The sequence below is a fragment of the Bubalus bubalis genome, chromosome 2, assembly GCF_019923935.1.
Source record: "Bubalus bubalis isolate 160015118507 breed Murrah chromosome 2, NDDB_SH_1, whole genome shotgun sequence".
Taxonomy (NCBI): Eukaryota; Metazoa; Chordata; class Mammalia; order Artiodactyla; family Bovidae; genus Bubalus; species Bubalus bubalis.
The window spans coordinates 31,426,367-31,451,605 of NC_059158.1; the positions used below are offsets into that span (position 1 = coordinate 31,426,367).

The 25,239-nt window shown below is 40.6% G+C and overlaps 1 protein-coding gene across 1 annotated transcript in view; it reads left to right on the forward strand.

Moving 5' to 3' along the window:
• The window catches only part of TNFRSF21 (TNF receptor superfamily member 21), a 66,513-nt gene extending 41,575 nt beyond the window's left edge, over positions 1 to 24,938 (forward strand). Inside the window, exons 5-6 of the mRNA XM_006076119.4 lie at positions 21,701 to 21,929; positions 23,525 to 24,938. Of these exons, the coding sequence (XP_006076181.3) occupies positions 21,701 to 21,929; positions 23,525 to 23,754 (459 nt within the window). The 3' untranslated portion in view covers positions 23,755 to 24,938. The remainder of the gene's footprint in view (positions 1 to 21,700; positions 21,930 to 23,524) is intronic.
• The last annotated feature ends 301 nt before the right edge of the window (positions 24,939 to 25,239 follow it).

The following is a 25,239-nucleotide window of genomic DNA, read 5'->3' on the forward strand; positions in this document are numbered from 1 at the left end:
CTCTGTCAGGAACAGCTGGTCCATTATTAACCTTGGTAGCCTATTAGCCATTTATGTATTAAACACATCCAGAGTCTGACTTAAAAACAAAATTATGCATTAACAAATTATAAGTATAGTTTACTTTATGGTGTACTATTCTTTGAATTTTTTTAAAGACCATTTTTTAGAGCAGTTTCAGGTTTAAAACAAAATTGAGAGGGAAGTTACATGCACCGCCTCCCCCTCATTCACCATTATCAGTATCAGTCAAAAGAAAAGAGTTTATACCAAGAGGGAACCTATAATGACATATCATAAGCACCCAAAGTCCATAGTTTGCCTTAGAGTTCACTCTAGGTGCTGTACGTGTCCTGTGGGTCTGGGTAAATGACACACGTCATCATTATCATACAGAATATTTTCACTGTCCAAACAGTTCTCCATGGTTTACCCATTTCTGTCTTCCCCACTACCCACACCTCCCCCATCAACCACTAAGCTTTCTCAGTGTCTCTTACAGTTTCGCCTTTTTCAGAACGTCATGTAGTTGGAGTCATGGGGTGTTCTTCAGATTGACTCCTTTCACTCAGGCGTCTGCATTTAAGCTTCCTCCATGTCTGTTTATGACTTGATAGTGGATTTGTTTTTAGTGCTGTTTCATTGTCTGAGTGTATCACAGTTTGTTTATTCATTCACCTGCCTGACTCTTTTCTTATCTGAAGTGTGGCCTGAGTTTCTCAGGACGCTCTTCTTTCAAGTTCAATAACAAAATGGACCCCAGCCTTCCAGAATCATCTCTATTCTTTCCTTCCCAGGCATGAACTTTCGAGACAATCAGCAAAGGACAGTAGTTGGAAATTACTGGGACTTTGCCAGAACTCTTTAAAAAACAAAACAAAAGCCTAATACAACTTTCCAAATTGTATGTTGTCTCTTTTTTCCATCCTTTAACTTTTTTTTCCTGTGTCTTATAAAGAAAGCCTTTTGTAAGTAAATATATTGAAGGTTTAAAAAAATCTATTCTAACAGTTTTGTTGTTAAGAAAATTTCAGTGTGGTAACATTTTTTAATGTAATTTAAAAATGCTTTCTTTACTCATATATTTGGGTTTAAATATACCATCTTATTATTTTTTATATTTGTCTTATCTGTTCTCTTCCCCTTTTCCTTTCTTGTTAATAGGGTGTTTTTATTATTCTACTTTTCCTCTCATTAACTTCTTAGGTACACATTTTTTTTTTTTACTTTACTTTTAATGGATACCCCAGAGATTACAACACACAGTTAAATTATGAACTGTTTTATAAATGTGTACTTTTTATTATTTTCCAGACAACACAACAGCCCTAAAAGACTTTAAACATATTTATCCCCCTCTTGTGTTTTGTTGTCATACATTTTATTTTTTTAAGTTATTAATAATTTTTATTGGAGTATGGTTGTTTTACAATGTTGTGTTCATTTCTGCTGTACAGCAAAATTAATCAGTTATATCCCCTCTTTTTTGGATTTCCTTCCCATTTAGTTTACCACAAATCCCTAAGTAGAGTTCTCTATGCTATACAGCAGTTTCTCATTAGTTATCTATTTTAATAGTATCGATAGTGTATGGGCTTCCCTGGCGGCTCCTGGTAAAGAATCCATCTGCCAATGCAAGAGATACAGTTCAGTCTTTGGGTCAGGAGGATCCTCTGGAGAAGGAAATGGCAAGCTTACTCCAGTATTCGTGCCTGGGAAATCTCATGGACAGAGGAGCCTGGTGGGCTACAGTCTAGGGGGTCACAAAGAGTCAGACACAACTTAGCAACTAAACAATAACATCAGTAGTGTATATATTTCAATCCCAGTCTCCCAGTCTGTCCGCCAGTATCCATATGTCCATTCTCTATGCCTGTGTCTCTGTTTCTGCTTTGCAAATATGTTCATCTGTATTATTTTTCTGGATATCATATATTAAGTGATATTATATATTTGTTTTTCTCTTTCTGACTTACTGTCATACATTTTAACACTACACATTTCTTAGCCTCCCAAAGGCATAATTATTATGATTTTACGCGGTCATACTCCATGTAGATTTACCTGCTTACTGATTTTTTTTCTGTTGCTCATTCCCCATGTCTGCCTGAGATCCTTTTTCTTTGGCCTAAAGAATACTTAGCGTTGGTTTCCAGCAATAAACTCTGTCTTTCTTCATCAGGAAAATGCCCACTGACTACAATAAATTGCATTATTTGGGCTTTGTTTTTGAAGGAGAGCCGGAAAAATGGAACTTAAGCTGGACAGTTTTTCTTTCAGTACTTTCTGGTTCAAGTTTAAGTTTCCCCTGCTAAATAGCAAGGGAGAGGATGCAATTTTATTTTTAAATCTGTATTACATAACAAATTGCATGGGCACTATTATGCCAGGCACTTTGGGCAATGCAAAGACAAGGGAAGACAGAGGCATTGCTGTCAGAGAAACCTGCTGTTGAAGGGAAGAAAGGTGTTCATCTTTTATCTAAGGGAGTAAACCCAGGAGGGAGGGAGGAGGGAATTGGTGGGTGTGCAGTTTATCAACATAAAGGCTCCAAGTCAGGATGTCAGTGTGAAGAGTGTACCGGGTTAAATTCCTGTCCTGGTCACATACGTGGCATCACTGACTCAGTCTTTCCATGAGAAAATGGGAACACCCTTAGTGCCTGTCCTCTGAGCTATTGTGAAATTAGGTGAGTGTGACCCAGAGAAAACCCTTGGTGAATGTTTAGCGTGAATCACTGCAATTATTCCCAGGCTCTAGAGGCAAGAGAGATGGAAGAATGTTCTTGACTAGCTCCAACTCACATATCAATAGATTCTTTAAATCCTGAACACCAAGGGTTACTCAGTGTCGGATAGGGAGAGACTGCCAAGTTCAAGACTGCTCGATGGGTAGACGGTTAAGCATGAGAGTTGCCATCTGCATTCAGTGCCCAAGAACTGGAAATTCCAGCTAGTTGTAAATATTTATTCTTGTACTGCCTGAGTGAGTGTTCCTAGGCTGGCAGGAATGTTTTCTCTAGTGAAGAAACAAAGGGGATGGTGTATGTAGACAACGGCCTGCTCTTTCAAGGGCTGTTAGAAAAAGGATACAGAATTGAGCAACTGGATTTCTAGGTTTCCTTTTATGTTGTTGCTGGTTTGTGTGTGTGTGTGTGTGTGTGTGTGTGTGTGTGTCTTTTTATTTTCAAATAGGCTTACCCAGTATACTGGTTTTCCTTTCTTCCCCCCTCATCTTGGACTTGCTTCTTTCTCTATAGGAAACCTTAGGCAAATGATTTCTCTGTCTCCTATTTTTCTATTTAAAATGGGAAATCAAGTGGTATTTTTTTTTTGTTTAGCATTAAATCAGATAATGGCTTGTTAAACTATGGGATGTAAAAACGTAGCATATGAAAATGATGCTTACTGGCTAGGTTCAGAAGTCGTGGTAATTTGAATTTCCCAGCCTTCCTTTAGAGTTTCATTTTGCGAAAGGGAGGGAAAAGGAATTTTATGTACATTTAAAAATGATAAACAAGGTCCTATCATGTAGCACAGGGAACTATTAATATATTCAATATCTTGTAATAAACCATAATGGAAAAGAATATGAGAAAGGAAGTATCTGTGAAAATGAATCACTTTGCTGTACATCGGAAACCAACCCAACGTTGTAAATCAGCTGCATTTCAATAAAAGGGAATGATCATATTAAAAACAACCACAATCATTTAAAATAGTATAAAGCATCACTTTAGCTGCCTGCTTTGACCAGAGATTCACAAATATAAAGGGTTGGTGTTGATCAGGCAGAGGGTTTAGGGTGTCTCAGCCCTCTCTCCCTCCTTTCATGAGATTAGCTAGATTAAAACCATACTGTAATGTATGGTTTTATTGATGAACTGGTGAATCTGAAACCAGTATTGTTGTGGTTAATGTCTACGTAGTAGAATGATTCTTTGTTAGAAATTCTTAATCCTTTCCAGAAACCACATTGGAGACCTCGGTCCCAGGGACAGAGTTTTCTCTCTCTCAACCATAGTGGACTCTGTGTTGGAGACTGAGTGGTTTTGCTCTGTATAATCCGCTGGGAGAATCTTAACCGTGAGATGATGAGCACTGGCGTTCTGTCTGTGAGGACAGTACCACTGCTTCTGCTGAAAAAGGAACTATAGTTACTGATTTTTTTTTTATCAGCTACAGGATGCAGCTGTCTTGATCTACGTTGTCTGAGAGCAGCTCTTCTCAGAAATTTAATATAGTGAGGGCGAGTGGAGGCAAATACCAGCTGTACCATTAGCTGTTGACTTTTTGGCTTTTCAGATTTGTCCTTAACTTGCCAGTTGACCGTCTCTTAGAAAACAGGGATTACTGTCTTAAGGCCTTGAGATGTTAGCTAAACTGGCATGTATCGAGCCCCTGACTTCTGCTGTGTGGCCACTGCATGGGGGTCATTTCAGGTCAAGTTACTTAATTTGCAGAGTGTGACTGTGGGTTCTGGGGAACTTGCAGTATGGTGAGAAGCCGACCCTGTAAAGGCATGCTGACACACGAAAGGCCAGATACTTTGAGCAATGCTTGTGTTTAAGGTGGTGGTTGTGTACAAAGGAGCCAGGCCTATGAAGAAGCCTTTAAACATTTAATGACATTTCAGACCATTCTACTTATTGTCATACTCCATGGTTTCATTCAGTTAGTCAATAATCTTTTGTTGAGCAGCAACTGTGTGCCTAGTACTATGTAAAGAAGGAAAGGTGTGTGCCTTTCAACAGCTCACTCACCGAGATGGAGACACGTGTGCAAATAATGACAATTTAGTGGCATAGGCAAGTGTTGTAATAAAAGTGTGCATGAGGAATTATAACATCAGAAGATAAGGGTACTCAACCCACCACAATATACCTAGAAAATAAGAACAAATGTATACATTTCTTTTTTTTTTAATTTTATTTTATTTTTAAACTTTACATAATTGTATTAGTTTTGCCAAATATCAAAATGAATCCGCCACAGGTATACATGTGTTCCCCATCCTGAACCCTCCTCCCTCCTCCCTCCCCATTCCATCCCTCTGGGTCGTCCCAGTGCACCAGCCCCAAGCATCCAGTATCATGCATCGAACCTGGACTGGCAACTCGTTTCATACATGATATTTTACATGTTTCAATGCCATTCTCCCAAATCTTCCCACCCTCTCCCTCTCCCACAGAGTCCATAAGACTGTTCTATACATCAGTGTCTCTTTTGCTGTCTCGTACACAGGGTTATTGTTACCATCTTTCTAAATTCCATATATATGCGTTAGTATACTGTATTGGTGTTTTTCTTTCTGGCTTACTTCACTCTGTATAATAGGCTCCAGTTTCATCCACCTCATTAGAACTGATTCAAATGTATTCTTTTTAATGGCTGAGTAATACTCCATTGTGTATATGTACCACAGCTTGCTTATCCATTCATCTGCTGATGGACATCTAGGTTGCTTCCATGTCCTGGCTATTATAAACAGTGCTGTGATGAACATTGGGGTACACGTGTCTCTTTTCCTTCTGGTTTCCTCAGTGTGTATGCCCAGCAGTGGGATTGCTGGATCATAAGGCAGTTCTATTTCCAGTTTTTTAAGTAATCTCCACACTGTTCTCCATAGTGGCTGTACTAGTTTGCATTCCCACCAACAGTGTAAGAGGGTTCCCTTTTCTCCACACCCTCTCCAGCATTTATTACTTGTAGACTTTTGGATCACAGCCATTCTGACTGGTGTGAAATGGTACCTCATAGTGGTTTTGATTTGCATTTCTCTGATAATGAGTGATGTTGAGCATCTTTTCATGTGTTTGTGAGCCATCTGTATGTCTTCTTTGGAGAAATGTCTATTTAGTTCTTTGGCACATTTCTATTTGAAAGGTTTGGTTTTTTTTTTTTTTTTAGGACAGATTCTAATTTCTTTCAAGATTATATTTTGGTCTTCTTGTCCAAGACTTTCTCATGAGGTTTCTGCCTAGGGAGCCCCATCTGTTTTTTTTACACTAAGGTCTTCTCAAACTTTTGAGTATACGAAGAACATGTATTTTACTTGGAATTTTGTTTCATTTGGTTCAGTAGCAAGCTTATCGGAACATTCATTGTTCTGTAATAGGAAAGGTGCAAGAATGAGGCTTCAGTGTCTCACTTCATATCAAGTGCAGGGGTTGGAACTTTGAATCTCCAAGAACTAGCAAAAGGAGCTGACATAACCAACAATTAGACCTTTGTCTCATAAACATCTGGTGAAATAGCATGTAAATAGTAGAGATAATGATTGTACATGCCCAGGCCTGCACTTGACATCTACTAGTGGGGCTCAGTACATCTTAGCTACTGTTTTATGGTTGGAATTTGAATTCCATACACTCCTTTTTTGACTTAAGCAATAGCACTCTACTTTCTGTAAATGCATGTTATGGAGAAAGTGAACCAGTGTTTGCCACATACCTGCCGTGTCCCAAACACTGTCTAGGTGCTTGGCATCTGCTTTCATCTAGCAAGCTTCATGGCCCTGTGAGAAACAGGTATTAGAATTAACATATATTTCTGTATTTTGTTGAAAGCTGTGTCAGCCATGTATGTACCATTATTATAGGTACCACTAAGAAAGCAATGAAAACATTGTGAATTATAGTTGTTAGATACAGCCCAATTTCAGACATGTTAAAGCGTTTGAAGTGTGACAGGTGATAGAAAAGTCTGGGAAACAGATTCTTGGGATCTTGGGACTGGCTATACCCTCCCTCCTTAACACACACATACTTAGACATGCTTTCTTTTTTTTTTTTTTAGTAGCCTTTACATTTTTATTAATGAATTTTTGTGTTTGGTGGCACCACGTGGCATGCAGGATCTTAGTTCCCCAACTAGGGATTGAACGTGTGCTCCCTGCAAGTAGAAGCACAGAGTCCTATCCACTGGACTGCCGGGGAAGTCCCTTTAGTAGCCTTTAAAGGTGGGATGGTTTGACACAAGCAATTTATTTAGCAAACATTAAAGGAACACCCATTTTGTTTCAATGTCTGTACTAGGCACTAGAGATACTAAATGAAAACACACATTATATACAATGGAATACCACTCAGCCATTAAAAAAAAGAATGAAATTTTGCCATTTGCAGCAACGTGGTGGACTTGGAGGGTGTTACGCTTAGTGAAATAAATCAGACAGAGAAAGACAAACACTATATAAATCACTTATATGTGGAATCTAAACAAATACACCAAACAAGTGAATACAACAAAAAGGAATCAGACTCACAGATAATAGAGAACAAACTAGCAGTTTGGAAGGGAAGCAGGGAGGAGCAAAATAAGAGATGGGGAGAGGGAGGTAAAACCATTGGGTGTAAGATAGGCTAAAAGGATATATAGCCGATATTTTGTAATAGCTGTAAATGAAAAGTAACCTTTCAAAATTATATTAAAAAAACAAAACAGACACACACCAAAACACACAAAAACAGAATCATCGCTCAAGATGCTGGCATTTTATAGGAGGGGTGCATGTGTGAGCCAGATGTTGGAATATCCTCTGTGAAATGGCCATACAGAGGACTCGAAATGGGCTTTTCTTTTTTTCTTGGGACGGTGTCTCTACATTCAGAAAAGGCTGAGTCTATCGGTGGATGATAGAGATGGGGAGTGGGAGGTAAAACTATTTTCTGCCCCTTTAATCCACATCCTTACTGGCTTCCTCAAAAAGTGCATTCGAGAGAAACAGAATCAATATTGTGAAAAGAAGCTTGTTTTCTCCATGAATTACCAGTGCTGGATGTCATATTTTGTTTTTTTAAAGCCAAAACTCATATTCAGACAAAGTTTAATATCTTTCGGTTTTGGCCTGGCTTCTCCATCCTATGTTCATGAGACTTGTCTCTTCATCTGTTATAACCCAAGTGCCGAAAGCATATACACTGACTGTTAAGGAATTATATTTCAGTCAGCAGTAGGCTTTATTGTACACTAGTTAATTTCATTGTTTTGATCACTTGTGCGTGCGTACTCAGTCGCTTCATTTGTATCCAACTCTGTGTGCTTCTATGGACTGTAGCTCGCCAGGCTCCTCTGAAAATGGGATTCTCCAGGCAAGAATACTGGAGTGGGTTGCCACGCCTTTCTCCAGAGGATCTTCCCAACCCAGGCATCGAACCCGAGTTTCTTTTGTCTCTTGCATTGGCAGGCGGGTTCTTTACCACTAGCACCATCTGGTAATTGCTTATTCCTCACCATTTCCTTGGGGGAGAGACAGCTGTCATTTCTGATTTCCCCATTAATTTTTTTTTTTTTTTTAACAGAAGAAACTTTGATTTATCCACAGTTTGGGCTGAGTCAGGGGCAGGCTGAAATGACCAACCATTAAAATGGCTTAGGGAAAAAAGTACTAGGGAAAGAGATGGAGGAAGTGTTTGGTTTTTATAATCACTTATTTACACAATAAGTAAGTGTCTTTTGAGAATGATATGAAACACAGAAGCCATACAAGAAAAATTCAACTACTTAATATGTATATGAGCCAGAAAACACCATATACAAACCAAAGACAAAATAATAACTGGGAAAGTTGTTTGCAATATAGGGTTAATTTCCTTTAATAATGAAGGATTTTTGCAAGTTAATTAAGAAACCAACCATCCAAAAGAAAAATGGATGGTTTGTGAACAAGCGCGTGCACAGAAAAGAAATCCTGAAGGCTCTTAAAGGTATAGGGATTTTTTTTTTTGTAACCTTGCTCAAAATAGAAAAATTCAAATTGAAACCTGCACTGAGATGCAATGTTAACCTCTTAGACTGGCAAAAAGAGAAAGGTATAACTCCACTCTTGTGTTGTAAAGGGAATAAAGAAGGTGGAACAGTATCCATGGCGAATGGGTGTGCACAGGAGCCTGCCCCAGTGGAGGGCCATCTGGCATGTACTAAAATACATGTGTTTTGACCATGGAGCCCACTCCTAGGAATACATCTTACATATGTTCTTTTTTAAAATTTACTTTATTGAGGTATATTGTAAATCAATGTTGTATTAATTTCTATTGTACAAGAAAGTGTTTCAGTTCTATATATATATATATATATATATAATATACACACACACATTCTTTTTCTTATTCTTTCCCATTATGGTTTATTACAGGATATTGAGTATAGTTCCATGTGCTATACAATAGGACCTTGTAGTTTGTCCATTTTCTATGTAGTAGTTTGCATCTGCTAATCCCAACCCCCCAATCCACCCCTCCTCCACCTCATCCGACGTATATCCTTACATACATCCTACATACGTGCAGAATGGTGCAGGTACATTATTCATTGTAGCATCACTTGCTAGTAACAAAAAGGTAGAGGCGACACAAATACCCTTCAATAGAGAACTGGTTATGTCAGCTCTGGAACATCCATATAGTGGAACCGTATGCATTTATCAAAACCAGTGAGTCAGCTCTTTATGTGCTTAACCTCAAGAAACATTTTTAAACAAAAAAGTGCAAGGTACAGAACAGTATGGACCTAAACTGTGCCACCATATTGTAAAAAAAATTGTAAAGAATGAAAGAGAAGTTCTGGAATAGGGTGAAGAATATATGTACCTACCAGATGGGTGTAAGTGTAGACTATTCTGGAAGAATACATGGGGAGTTGGTAACAGTTAACACTGGAAGGAAAATGAGAAGCTGACATCATTGATTAGTGAGGGGAAACTATTTTCAGAAATCCCTTTGCACCTGTACCATGCACTGTGTACCACATATAGTCTAATTCTAATGGCATAAATTCAACTAAGATTTTTATTAAATGACACTAATTTAATCAGATTTGGGAAGTTCAGAGAATTTTAGTCAGAAAGATCAGCTTCAGCCTACTTATTTCAAGGTCATGTGTTTTTATGAAATTATTTTCTGTCCACACTTATTTAAAAAACCATTCTAAAGCCTTTATTTAGCATCATGTAGACTATTTCATTATAATACTTGTTAACTTTAAGACAAATATTAAAATAACTTACTGGCAGCTACCAAAGGCCCTTTGGAACAATACCTCAGCCTCTGGTTGGGTGGATCAATATCATAAGATTGTCTGCATGCATGCTAAATCGCTTCAGTCCTCCGTCGGCCCACCAGGCTCCTCTGTCCATGGGATGCTCCAAGCAAGGATACTGGAGTGGGTTGCCATGCCCTCCTCCAGGGGATCTTCCTGATCCAGGGATCAAACCCACATCTCTTACCTCTCCTGCATTGGCAGGTGGGTTCTTTACCACTAGCACCACCTGGGGGGAGGGGGAGTGCAGGGTTGCCTGGTGGCTCAAATGGCAAAGAATCTGCCTGCAGTGCGGGAGACCAGCGTTCAATTCCTGGGTTGGGAAGATCCCCTGAAGGAGGGTGTGGCAACCCACTCCAGTATTCTTGTCTAGAGAACCCCCGTGGGCAGAGGAGCCTGTGGGCTACAGTCCATGGGGTCGCAAAGAGTCGAGCTCGACTAAGCACACCGCCTGGAAAGCCTACTATAGGATTAATAAACCCCAATTAAAGGATCAAAGCTACTGCACAATAGGTGTCTATACATATCTTAAGTACACAGGTACCTGGCAAATTTTAAATTCACCAGACCTCTTTTTATATAGTTGGATACTTCTATCGTGTCTTAAGGCAAGGTTATGATTCTTGCAATCTTTTTTTCGTGATTAGAGTAGTCCCAAGACTTTTTTTTTTTTGTGGGAAAGGCTTCCTAATGAGCAATAGGTCTCACTGAGTGAGGTTTAGGGAAACCTGTCGTTTCCAACAGGGCCAACTCCTCCTGTAATGATGGGGGCTGAGCCCTTGTAAGGCTGGGCGATGTATTTGATTGTGAGCTGGCTCCAGCTGTGAACTCAGGGAGCGCCCCCTGACTTACTCTCCTCACTTCCGTTTTTTGAGAAAGCCGGTTGGTGAGTCAGCTCAGGGTTGATGTCAGAAGCCTGGACAGCTTGCAGACACACACGCGCTCCGCAGCTGGGCGGCCACGCCCTCCGCGCCTCCCTCCGGAGCCAGCTGGTTCTTACCAGCTCTGGCAGCTTTATACCGCATTGCTTGTGGCTTCCTGTGCCTGTTACCCTGCGCACCCAATTTTCTTAAGTTCTCTTGCTTAAGGCAAGCCTTGGCTAGCAACCACACCTTGGCTTAAATGTGGCTAGTTTTTTAGCCCTTGGGATTCAGTTTTGAAATGAACTCTTAAGATCGGGATTAGCAAATGGCATGTATATATACGACTATAGACAGATGGCTTCCCTGGCCGTAGCTCAGTTGGTAAAGAATCTGCCTGCAGTGCAGGAGACCAGGGTTTGATCCCTGGGTCAGGAAGATCCCCTGGAGCAGGAAATGGCACCCCACTCCAGTATTCTTGCCTGGAAAAGCCTATGGATGGAGGAGCCTGGCCGGCTTCAGTCCATGGGGTTGCAAGAGTCTGGACTCGACTTAGGGGCTAAACCACCACATATAAGACTATTTAAGAGCCTATGTATAGTCTATATAAGACTATATAAGACTGCCAGTCAAGGCAGGGGCTTGAGATGCTTAAAGGAGAAACTCACCATGGCCAGCTAACCTGTTATTGTTCAGTGGCTAAGTCGTGTCTTCCTCTTTGCGACCCCATGAACTGTAGCCCGCCAGGCTCCCCTATCCTTCATTGTCTCTGGGAGTTTGCTCAGATTCATGTCCATTGAGTTGGTGATGCTTATATAACCTGGGCTGATGTTTATATAGAATCTTAAGTAAGGTTGCGGTTGAAACACAATTTTTGAATTATTCTGTGCTTGGACCAATCTAGGGTGGGTTGAGGGTGTCTTTCAAAATAATACTCGAGTGGTTTTGGCATGTTTGGGTCAAGTTAATCCTGAGAGGTTCCTGAGGGTGGGTGAGTTTGTTCCGCACGTTCTGCTATTGGCTTGCAGCTCACCTGGGAAATGCATATTTTAGTGTTCACTCAACTCTGCCACCTCTGTTGTCTGGCACGGGGGTTCCCAGGGACCTTGAACATCTTGGCATCTTGACATTGTACTTCTGTTGCTGCTTCCATCTCCTGACCTCTAGAAAGGAGATCTAGAAAGCATTAAGGCTGCAGTGTCTTAGCTGCAATCATTGCCAGTGTCTTAGTGGCAATCATCGCTTGCCAGTTGATGATTTAGATTTAAATGTTAGCTCTGTCCCCTAGTTATGCAATAGAAGCCCCTCTTTGCTTCCCTTTCCTATAATCTGGGCTGGGCGGGAGAAGTTAAGAAGGAAGATCGACAAAGCAGTTAACAGTCAGAAGCTTAGGAAAAGTTTGGGGAATTTTTGCCTTCAGGTTATTTGGCCCATAGCCCTTCTTTATGTATTTATTGTCCGCCCTTTTAAAAAAAAGACTCAGGAAACAAAGAAAAATTAAAGCATAGTACAACGCACATGCATAACCTACCACCTAGATTGAAAATTATGTTTTGACATCTTTGCTTTATTTATGTTTATGTGTGTGTATGTGTATATGTATATTTCCACTCCACGTTTCTTTCTGTAAGACTTCCCTCCAAATTTGTTAGAACTGCCAACCTTTCTTTTAAAGGTTTAGGAATCATCGTCTTCTCAGTTTCCTCTTTTTTCTTTATGTTTGCAAAAATTTTTCCTGAGTAAACTTGGCTGCTACTTCTCATGACCCCTTTCTCTGGATTGTATTGAAACAAGAATTCACACTCAGAATTTCGTTAAAGTCCCTGCTGATAGGAAACAGTGACTTTATTCAAGTCACTGTTTCCTATCAGCAGGGACTTTAACGAAATTTTCCCCTTTTATTGGAGGTGGGATTTTTTTTAAAGGAGAAATCATCTTGTACAGGAATTCTTTAGTATCTGAACTTAGGAATTAAATAGATTCAGGTACATGTTTTGAGGAGGTGGGGCTGGTAACCATCATTATCTGAACTCTCATTTAGATCTGAAGTCCAGGAACCACATAACTTTGGGTAACAAAACCTTTCTTATTATCTGAATTCCTTTTCTCTAAACATAGGAACCACATAGATTCCAGTATCAAGAGATACTTGTATGGTAAGGAGGAAAGTGCTCGTTTTTTATCAGAACCCGGTCTTACATACCTACGTAGACCTATCAAAGGTCATGAAATTTAATTTGATGTTGGCAGCTGGGAGAGTGGGGGAAACAAGCTTGAGATAATATCATCATCCTTAAATAGTTGTAGTTATCTCTTTATTTGTGACTGTAATTCATTTGAGATAGACCTTTAGTGGAAATTGAATCTGTGTTTTTTTAAGTAGTCACTGGTCTGTTGGGATCTGAAATATTTTCTAATAGAAAACAAGGTTATTGGCCACAGTTGAAGTATCTGGTATTTACATAATCTCTCATCTTTACCTCCGGGCAGCCATCCAGCCTGGGTGCAAGATCTGCCATTGAGTTATGGGTCCTCTGGCTCCTGCAGTCTGATGGACAGGGCAGAGCAACTCCCTGTGGTCATGTGATATCTTTGTATTGAGTTTACAGAGTTTGTCAGTATCTGTAAATACAGTGAGTCTAGACAGGCAAGTGATATGACACAGCAAAGAGGATTAACTTGGATGAAAACTAGATCAAACCTGATCTTTTTTTTTGAAGTTTTGTGGTAAAATACACATAACGTGAAATTACTATTTTAATCATTTTTAAGTGTATAATTCAGAGGGATTAAGTCTATTCCCAGTGCTGTGAACCTTTATCATCCATCTCCAGAACTTTTTCATCATCCCAAACTGAAACTCTCTGCCCATTGAATATGACACATGATCTTTGCTCCTCAGTCTCTGGTAACTACTGTTCTACTTTCTGTCTCTGTGAATTTGCCTATTCTATGTGTGTCTTATCAGTAGAATCATGTAATTTTTAATCTTTTGTGTCTGGTCTGTTTCATTCAGCATTAACAGTTTCAAGGGTCATCCATGTTGCAGCATGTATCAGAATTTCATTCCATTTTAAAATCTGAATAATATTCCCTATATGTATAAACAGCATTTTGTTTAACTATTAGCCTGTTGATGGGCATTTAGGCTGTTTGCACCTTTTGACTATTGGGAATTGGCTGCTCTAAACATTGGTGTACAAGTATCTGTTTAATTCCAAGATTTCAATTATTTTGGATACATATGCATAAGTGGAATTGCGGACTTACATGAGAATTCTTCATTTAATTTTCTAAGAAACAACTACAGATTTTAAGTGAAAGTGAAAGTCACTTTGGCCACCTGATGGGAAGAGCTGACTCATTTGAAAAGACCCTGATGCTGGGAAAGATTGAGGGCAAGAGGAGAAGGGGACGACAGAGGATGAAATGGTTGGATGGCATCACCGAATTGATGGACATGAGTTTGGGTGGACTCCGGGAGTTGGTGATGGACAGGGAGGCCTGGCGTGCTGCGATTCATGGGGTAACAAAGAGTCATACACGACTGAGCAACTGAACTGAACTGAACTGAAAGTCGCTTAGTTGTGTCCGACTCTTTTGACTGTACAGTCCATGGTATTCTCCAGGCCAGAATACTGAAGTGGGTAGCCTTTCCCTTTTTCAGGGGATCTTCCCCACCCAAGGATCGAAGCCAGGTCTCCTGCATTGCAAGTGGATTCTTTACCAGCTGAGCCACAAGGGAAGCCCATGAATGCTGGAGTAGGTAGCCTATCCCTTCTCCAGTGGACTTTCCCAACCCAGGAATCAAACTGGGGTCTCCCGCATTGCAGGCGGGTTCTTTACCAACTGAGACATCAAGGAAGCCCACAGTTTTAAAATATATTTTAAATGTAATTGTGACATCATATTTTTGTGTGAGTGAAATTTTATCAAAATCTGTATTTTAGTTAATAATACTGTATCACATTAATTTCCTGTTTTTTTTTTGTTTTTTGTGTTTTTTTACAACATAGTATTTCTGTATATTCTCAGAATTGGATTAGAAGTTTCAAACCTCATTCAATTCTTTTTTAAATCACTAGATAGTAAGCTTTCTAGCCTTTTAGCAGTAACACGAGATGTCTGAATAAGTGGAACTGTATCGAAATTTTGAGTGAATATAAATTAGAAATTTAGTATTCTAGTCATACTTAGTTAAACAAGTGGAATCAAAATGTCATAAATTTTTTAGCTAGACAAAAATGGAGAAGTTTTCTAAAATATATATTACATTATAATACTATTTATGTATTTGTGTGTACAAATGCTTTTCTATTACACTTGATAAAAGCTTGAAAAAGAACAACAACGAGAGACAGAGAAACTGGAGAACGTAAATGAGATGGGAGCACTAAACATGAAACAGAAAAAGTAAACAAACAATGAAAGTAAAAGATGACCATATAGTCCAGTTGTTTTTAAACATGGCTGCTCATTAGAATCACATCTGGAGCTTTGGAGAAAATAACAGTGGCTTCTGTCATCTTGGGCAGGTTACTTAAACCCCTTTGAGCCATGGTTTGCTCATCTGTAAAATGGAGCTAATAAGAGCTACCTTAGCATCAAATAGATTTGTATATTCGTGTTGCATCATTTAGCTGAGCATTGATGATGACGTTTTTTTAAGTCCTTTTTTGTTTACTGGAACTGAGTAACAAGCTGGTCAACTCAGATGGAATAACAATTAGTTTCCATTGAATTTAGCAAATGTGTTTTTGAAAACCATCTTTAAGCGATAGAAATTTTCACAAATGTGGCATAAGAATTCTTCCTACTTTCTAAGTATTGGATGAAATCTGGAGGGAAGGTTCAGTTGGAAGGGAGACTTTTGATTGTAAGGTGCTTTCTCCTTAACCCTATTAGGCATATTTGGCTACAGAGGGGAGAGAGAAGGGTCTTATGGAATCTGACTGGGTGATGCCAGGAGCCAAGGGGTTAAGTTGAACCATTTTGGCAGATTGGCAAGGGGCATTCAGGCTGGGTAATTAAGGCTTCATTTCAGGAGATCACTGATGCGTCAAAGTTGTTAATTAGTTTTATGAAAACAGATTGTACAACCACGGGGAGATTGTAATTGGGTAGTAATTGAAAATAACTCAGTGCTAAAGCTTAGTTGAGGAACCAGTGGGAGTAACTTGGAAGGAGAAAGGGAGCTGGGGGGTCTGCAGGTGGTGAGGGGAGAGAACGAAAAAGCCGTGGTGAGACAAACAATAAGCGAGACACTGTGACGAGAGATGACCTAGAGTAACCTTATTCTTTTAGAAATGAGGAAACAAGTCTGAAAAGGGACAAGGTTTTTCTAAGACCACACAGCTAGTTATCCATAGGTTTCTTTTCTTCCCTTGCCATGATGTTCCAGGATTGGCATGACTTTGATTCTTAGGAGCTGGCTATGAAGATCATGAAACATGCTGAAAAGAAGGCTTCTGGGGCTGGAGTCCTCCACCCTCTCATGTTTGCAGAGTATCCTCAGGGATGCTGTTCCATCACAGGAGAGAAGCAAAGTCTTCTCAAACCCTTGTTTTGTTGATTTACCACCCTCGCCATAACTACATCTTCTGCATCCACGGCTCCACCATCCCTGGGGCTGGAGAAACACGTCAGGCTTCCACAGTGCGTCATCCTAGGAAAGGCCAGTCAACAGGGAAGTGAGTTTTGGTTTGATATTAAAAGAGGAGAGTTAATTTTTCACTGGGGTATAGCTGATTTACAATGTGGTGTTAGTTTCGGGTGTATAGCAAAGTGATTCAGTTATACATCCATGAATATTGTGATATCGTTGTTTAGATCCTTTTCCTGTAGATGTTATTACAGAATACTGAGTTCCCTGTGCTACATGGTAGGTACTTGTTGATCATCTGCTTTATCTATGGTAGTGTATGTATGTTAAGAGGGGAGTGAGTTTTGAGCTTCCGTTTCAGGTTGTGATTTGACTGCACACCCAAAATGGGCAGGTGGATTTGGGGAGCTGGTTGAGGGAGGGAGGGGTGGGTTGCAAGAATAAACTAGAGTTTGCTCTTTCCGGTGCTACCTGGGACAAGTTACATCATTGTTCTCAGCAACGCTGCCCAAGCCTCTGTAACCCAGAAACATTCAAGGCCACAAATCTCAGTCAATAGCTTGTGTACCTAATCTCTTTGGTTGGTTCCTTGTACTCAGTGGTTCTGGTAAATCAGAAAGGCAAGTAGTCAGCAGTGAAGCTTTAGGTATGACTCAGGTGTCAAGTACGGTGAACCACTTATCTCTCTTTTCTTATCAGTTTGGACCAATAAATACAGTATCTGGAAGGACAGAGTGCATTTGCATGGAAACTAATCAGGAGAACATTTGGGGTTCATTTGGCCAAAATCATTGGGGTTTAGCTGATTTACAATGTGGTGTTAGTTTCGGGTGTATAGCAAAGTGATTCAGTTATACATCCACATATATTGTGATATTGTTGCTTAGATTCTTTTCCTGTAGATGTTATTACAGAATACTGAGTTCCCTGTGCTACATGGTAGGTCCTTGTTGATCATCTGTTTCATCTATGGTAATGTATGTATGTGAAGAGGGGAGTCTATGTCAAATCGTGTGGTCTTGAACTTCACACCATAGACCCATATAGATTTGGGCTACTTGGGAAGCTCTCTCCTCACAGTCCCTGCTCCCTCCCCCTTTTTGGTCTGTCTTTCTGTCTAACCCTTACTTCTCAACTGAGTCTTCTAAGTTAGCATGATTACCTCATGGCTATAGAGCAAAAACAACTCTACTATTCAAGTTTCTCCAAAGGAACTTCAGATAGCTATCTGGTGGATCCATTGCCTTTACTGGCCAAGTTTTCCCAGAGGCCTTTAAGTCAGTATTTGCCTCGCTGCAATAAGTTGGGAGGACTATTGTCCTTCTGTACCTGTGAACGCTTAAGAAAAGTACAGAGAGGTGCTCAGTCAAGTAGATGATTTTCCAGCTGTCCTGTTCCATGGCTGTCAATAAAAATAAGAACTATTATAGCCACATTTTCAAGTTAACAGAGGGAAAACACACTTACCAGTGGTGAGTGTGTTTTAAAAATAACATTGTTTTTCTAATTATAAAAATTAATGTCCCTGTAGAGGGGCTCTGTATCAATACAGAGGGGTGGGATGGGGCGGGAGATGGGAGGGAAGTTCAAAGGGGAGGGAATATATGTATACCTATGGCTGATTCATGTTGAGGTTTGACGGAAAACAACAAAATTCTGTAAAGCAATTATCCTTCAGTAAAAGAATTAATGAAAAAAAGTTAATGTCCCTGTAGAGCATTTGGAAAGCTTAAAGAAGAAAAAGGAATAAACTAAGTTACTCAGGATCTCTTTTGTGAATATTTTGATAAGTTTATGTTCAGATCTTTTCCAGGAGGATATAGCCTGTTTCTGTAGACATCTGGCTTTCTTGTTTAGAGCATTTGTCTTCTTTTTTAGTACCTGAATCTTTTTATAAGTGCTCTTTATTTGCTATAAACTCAATACTGAACCATGAACTTTCTGAACTGATAAAGAATTAATTATTACACACATCCTGAAGCCCCAATTTCTTTTTTGTTGTTGTTTATTATTTTTGGTTGCACTGGGTCTCCCTTGCTGTATGGGGGCTTTCTAGTTGTGGTGAGCGTGGGATACTCTTCGTTGCAGTATCGGGCTTCTCATTGTAGTAGCTCCGCTGTTGCACAAGCTCTAGGCGCCTGGTCTTCAGTAGTTGAGGCTCGCAGGCCCTAGAGCACAGGCTCAGTATTTGTTGACCATAGGCTTTAGTTGCTCCACAGCATGTGGCATCTTCCCGGACCAGAGACCAAACCCATGTCCTCTGCTTTGGCAGTGGACTCCTATCCACTGTACCACCATGGAAGTCCAAGCCTCAATTTCTTGTTAGAGAAAGCACAGGTAATACACTGTTTGAGTTTCAGTGTTGCAAACCAATTTTGATAGATATTGTCAACAGGAAAATAAAGGGAGGAAAGAAGTTTCTAGGGGCAGTTTTTTCTTTTTTTTTTTCTGATAGGCAAAAAAATGCAGGTAACTCTAGAGAAATCTGGAATGCAACCAACTACTGTGTATCTTGTACCTAGTAACAGATATCTCTACTTGGTAGCAAAACTGATTTTCTAGAAAGATGCTTGTCAAACAGTCGATTGTGAGCGCTATTGTGGAGATGCTAAAACCATTCCTGGTGGCATTTTCCCATTCACTCGACTCACTGCTAATGATTGGACAGCACCGCTTCAGCATTCTGTCTTTCCAAATTGTGTTGGGAATCATGTGCTTAATTTCCACTGATAAGATCCTTTGGTAAAAATGGGGGGGAAATTAAATAATGAACTGAGTTCAGGAAACAGGTGGGTGGACTTCTTAGTCTGTTGGCATGTGACTTGTGGGTGGGAATTTCTTTTTAAAGCAAGAATAGCGCACTATATATATTGGCTGACTGGCTTATCTGGGTACTGGAGTGTAGACAAGTGTTCTTTGTCTAATTGAGTTCATGAATGGCCATGTGCATTTTCAAGGAGGAGGGGCACATGCCAAGGCCTAATGAATTCAGATCTTCAAAGCATATCTATAAGGGCTTCCCTGGTGGTCCAGTGGTTAAGACTTGCCCTTCCAGTGTAGGGGGTACAGATTAGATCCCTGGTCAGGGAACTAAGATACCACATGCCTCAGGCCAAAAAACCAAAACATGAAACAGAAACAATATTGTAACAAATTCACTAAGGCGTTAAAAATGGTCCACATTAAAAAAAAAAAAACAAAACTATCCGTAAAGCTCGGCTGTGGATCAGAAGGGGACTGGTGGGAATGCATGTTACCCAAATCTTAAGCTTGCACTGGAAGCAGAAGCAGGATGTTGGTGGTTTGTACAGGGGACAGATGCTGTTGGGACATTAGACGTGCCATCATCAGAGGTCTTCAGAATCTGCACTCAGTTGCAAGAATTTATCTGGGCTCAGAGGTTGTCAAAGAAGCAGTTGTGCTTTTCTTTGTGCATTTTACCACTGGTCAGCGTCACGCTTTGAGATGAGGGTCAGTGTCCTCCTGATTGAGGAACTTGAAAGTGTTTCACTTGACATGCATGGAGTCGAGTCATGAGGTTTATAATGAGGGTGATTAACAGCTCTGGGAAGAGCACACATCATCCCTTGAACCTTGCCCTGTGTCATCTGGCCACCTGGCTCCCGGATATCCCTCCCAGCCAGAAGAGCAAATAAAAAGATAAGTCAACCGACTGGGAGATGCCACCAGTGCCTGCCACATTTCTAACCTATGGTGTCAAATGACAAGGGCAAGTAGAGATAACCAGCTGGGCTGAGCTGAACATTGGCTTTCTCCCAGGATCTGTGTGCCCTCTTGGGCCTCAGTCATTTCACCTGCAAAATGGGGTGATACTACTTGTCATTTCTGCCCATCTTCCCTGTGCATCCTGGTACAAGCCACGATTATACCTCACCTGGCCACCGTGGTGCCATCCTACCTGGTCTCCACTCGTTGATTCTTGCCTCCCTAAAATCCAGTCTCGATGTCCAGCCAAAGTGGTCATGATGCTCACTGTCTCTGTCTGAAATCATCTTGTTTGGTGGCTTTCTTGTGATTGTCTCTGTGCCCCCCACCCTGGAATGCGAGCTTCATGGTCTCCACTACATCCTTAAGAGCCCATCCACTGGTTTCAGAGGGGTGGTCCTCCCTTTCTCTTTCTAGCTGCTTTTGCCTCTGGTGTTTTCCTGTTCTCATTCTTTGACGCAGTTTTATTGAGTCCCGGAGCTAGTTTGAAATGGGAATCAGGAGATGCAGGGTCTAGTCTGAGTCCTGCCACTTCCTGGCTGAGTGCCCTGAAGACAGTCACTTATCTTCTCTGGGCCTCTTTCCTTACCTGTAAAGAGAACAGTATATTCGTTCGCAAGGGCTGCCATGATAAACTATCACAGACAGGGACGCTTAAGCATCCGAAGTGTATTTTCTCACAATTCTGAAGATTAGAAGTTTAAGATAAAAATGGTAGGGTTGATTCTCCATGGTGTGCAGAAGATGACCATCTTCTCCGTGTCTTCGTGTGGCTTCCCCTCTGTATGTCCGTGTCCTCATCTCTTCTTACAAGGACATTGGTCACATTGGATGAGGGCCCAGTTGTACCTTCATTACCTCTTTAAGGTCCTGTCTCCCAAAATAGTCATGTTCTGAGGTATCAGGAGTTATGAATTCAACATATGAGTTTTAGGGGCACACAAATTCATCTCGAAACAGACAAGAATATGCTGTATATTATCTAACCTATTTCCAGTGGTACAAAATTATATTTTAAGTTGGGGATCTTCCTTTTCACTTTCTTGTCTAGTTACACTCCTGTGAGGTAACAGCTTGATATACACATAATTCCTCATTTTTAATCTTCATACATAATCCTCAGGTGTATTTTGAAGGGTTTATGAGTATATGTGTATGTATTGCTAGATAGCAATAATGTAAGTTATGGACTGTCAAAATGGGAGAATTTCTCTATAAAATGTTAAGTGGAACAAAAAGTGTCTGGAAAGGGCTTTTAATTTCATTTTTCTCTATAATTTTTTAATTAAAAATTTTATGTTTATGTTTTCAGTTGAAGCAGAGTTGATTGACCATATTCTGTTAGTTTCTGGTGTGCAGCAAAGTGATTCAGTTATATATATATATATATATATTCCTTTTCAGATTCTTGTCCATTATAATTTCTATAATTTTGGACTATGTAGTTCACAATGGTTTGTTTCTTCCCACAGCTGGACACTGACAAGCTGGCTCTCCCCATGAGCCCCAGCCCGCTCAGCCCCAGCCCGATCCCCAGCCCCAACACGAAACTTGAGAATTCCACGCTCCTGACAGTGGAACCGTCCCCTCTGGACAAGAACAAGGGCTTCTTCGTGGATGAGTCTGAGCCCCTTCTTCGCTGCGACTCCACTTCCAGCGGGTCCTCCGCGCTGAGCAGGAACGGCTCCTTTATAACCAAAGGTACAGATGGCTGGCAACCCGCGTTCGTTCTTAAGTCTCCTCCAGAACAGCCCCTGGGATCTCTCCGTCTATCAGTTCCTCGTTCCAGTAGGAGTAGGATCAACTGAATGACCTACTCTGGCCTCTGAGGTGAGGCTAGCCTGGGAGAAACTACGTCATTACCCACCCGGGACCTGCCTGGAAAATCTTTACAGCCCCTCCTGTCTGGCCGGGAGCCTGTGTCCAGGAGTATCAGTCACCCTTAGTCCTCATGATGTTATCAAGTGTTTTCGGGGAAAGTCCGATAATGTGTAGTCTGGCAGGGTTTTCTTCTTTACTTTTTGCAAATTATTTACCAGGCTGGTAGAACACAGGGATTTAAAGTATAACTTATCTTGAGAGTCTGGAGTATAGATTTTATTGACTCAAATTAAAATTCGCTCTGTTAAGCTTGGTTGCAAATAATGTTTTAAAGATTCTGGACTGACGCTTTTGGTAAATAATCTGCTACTTGCAGTTCTGAGTAGCAGGGTAGGGAATTAACAGGTATACTATATTGATGACTGACTTTTGTTAGAAATTTCCTAGTTTGGGTAACACCAGTTATATTTTACTGAAAGGGCTATATTTTATGTTGTTATAGTTTACATATTTATAAAATATATTCTATTTTACATGTTTATATTTTATACTTTATATAGTCATATATTTATTCTTATAAAGATTTATATTTTGGTTTGTAATTTGGTACATATTATCTTTTAGAGAATACATTTTATAATGGTAATAATAGTTTAGTTCTTACCCCATTTTAAGATATGACCCAACAAAGCATTATTTTATTTATGTGCCTTGGCTCTTAGAAGTTTACTTTTAAAATATAACAAAGTGAAAGTCGCTCAGTTGTGTCCAACTCTGTGCGACCGCATGTACTTCTCCAGGCCTGAATGCTGGAGTGGGTAGCCTTTCCCTTTTCCAAGGGATCTTCCCAACCCAGGGATCGAACCCAGAACCCAGGTCTTCCACATTGCAGGTGGTTTCTTTACCAGCTGAGCCACAAAGGGAAGCCCAAGAATACTGGAGTGGGTAGCCTGTCTCTTCTCCAGCAGGTATTTCCGACCCAGGAATTGAACCGGGGTCTCCTGCAGGCAGGTTCTTTTACCAACTGAGCTATCAGGGAAGCCCAAAATATAACAATGTAATTAGAAAGTCAGATAAGCTGATTATTAACTTGGAATGTTTGTGGGGGAAAGACTGGGCTGATCTTTGCTTACTAACACACACTACAGATGGGAAAAGTAGTGACATTTCTTTAAGTTTTTTAAAGTATTTCAGCATCCTCCTGAGTTTTAGAAGAACTTAGAAGTCACTTGAGTCCAGGCAAAATGTCATGTTCCATCAACAACCCAATCAAGCAGATCCTTAGGCCAATCTTGCTTGTTATCTTATGCACAATGTTGGCAAAACCCACCGTGTTGTTTACAATGTGCCAGAGCCTCACTCCCTCACCTTGTCGGGGGTGGGGACAGCCTGGGGAGGGGATCACTGTCACCTTAACCCTCCTGTTCCCTAACGCGGTCCCTTTACAGCTGTCCTCTCCCCTCTCTTCCCTGCAGAAAAGAAGGACACAGTGCTGCGGCAGGTGCGCCTGGACCCCTGCGACTTGCAGCCTATTTTTGATGACATGCTCCACATCCTGAACCCTGAGGAGCTGCGGGTGATTGAAGAAACTCCTCAGGCCGAGGACAAGCTGGATCGGCTCTTTGAGATCATTGGAGTCAAGAGCCAGGAAGCCAGCCAGACCCTCCTGGACTCTGTTTATAGTCACCTTCCGGACCTGTTGTAGAACACGAGGAATACTGCACTCTGGAAATTACTCAATTTAGTGGCAGGGTGGTGTTTTTTTTTTCTTTTTTAATTTTTATTTTTTTGGTGTGTGTGTACGCGCGTGTGTGTTTAACGGAATATATGGCCAGTGTTTTGAGTTTTTTCTCTTTAAAAACCCATCTGGGAAATTAGCATATAAGCCTTTTCGACTGTTTCAGAATATCCACCACTGAAGTTTTTTTTTTAGGTTCCCTATTTTCTCTCTTTTGCCTTTGTATGTATTCTCAAAATTGTTCTGTGCACTTTAAATTCACTTAATGAACCACAAAGGCAGTGTGGCTTTTCTCACACACTGGATTGTGAGGCTCTTAACTTCTCAAAAGTGTCATGGCATCTTATGAATGCTATAAGTCATCTTCGTGTCTCAAAATCCACTTCTGCTTTTATTATTACTATTTTATTATTCGTCATTTATGGATTTTCTTAAAGGTTCGAGAAATGTAAGACCCCATTGAGTTACTGTAATGCAATTAGATTTTGAGTTATCTTTTTAATATGCCTTTTTGGATAGTTCATATTCATGGCTGAAACTTGACCACACTGTTGCTGATTGTATGGTTTTCACCTGGACACCGTGTTGAATGCTTGATTACTTGTGCTCCCCTTACGCTAATCTGCTCTGGGCTGGAGACATGAAGTCCTCACAAGCCATCACGACTTTACTATTCGAGTGGCTTGACAACCAGGCCACCAAAGAACTTGAACTTCATCGTTTAGGGATTGAGCTGTTCTGGAACCTATTGCTGCACTTTGGAAAGTCACAATTGAAGTGCTGGTGACAACCGGCACCTTTTCCAAAGGGAATTTGCCCAGCTTTGCTTGACAAGATGTCTTGTTTTTTATACACACATAGTCAATAGGTCCAGTCTGCCCTCAAGGCCTTGGTCTTGGTGGGTTTCCTTCATTCAATCACTTTAATTAAAAATGGCTGCAGCTGTAAGAACTCTTACCTGATATATTTGCAACTCTGCTCCCATTTATAGACGTGCTGTCTGATGCTCAGTTGATGGATTCTAACGCAAAGGTGGTGTGGACTCCCTTTGTGTGGGTGGGGTTTGTGGGTATAATGGTGAGGGACTGATATCAGAAAAATGCCTTCAAGTGTACTAATTTATTAATAAATATTAGGTGTTTGTTACTTGAGTAGTTGGAGTATGTTTAATCCTTGTCTTATCTGTGTGTTTAAGGCAGAACTCTTTGATCAGTCTCTTGGAAAAGTATATTCTAAAAACTTCAGCTTTTCTAGGGACTTCTCTGGTGGTTCAGTGGTTACAAATCCGCCTTGCAATGCAGGGGACCTGGGTTTGATCCCTGGTCGGGGAACTAAGCCCCCATGCTGCAACTGCTGAGCCCACGTGTTCTGGAGCCCGTGGGCCACAACTAGAGAGCCCACTCACCACAACCGGAGAGTCTGCGTACCTCGATGAAAGACCCATGTGAGGCA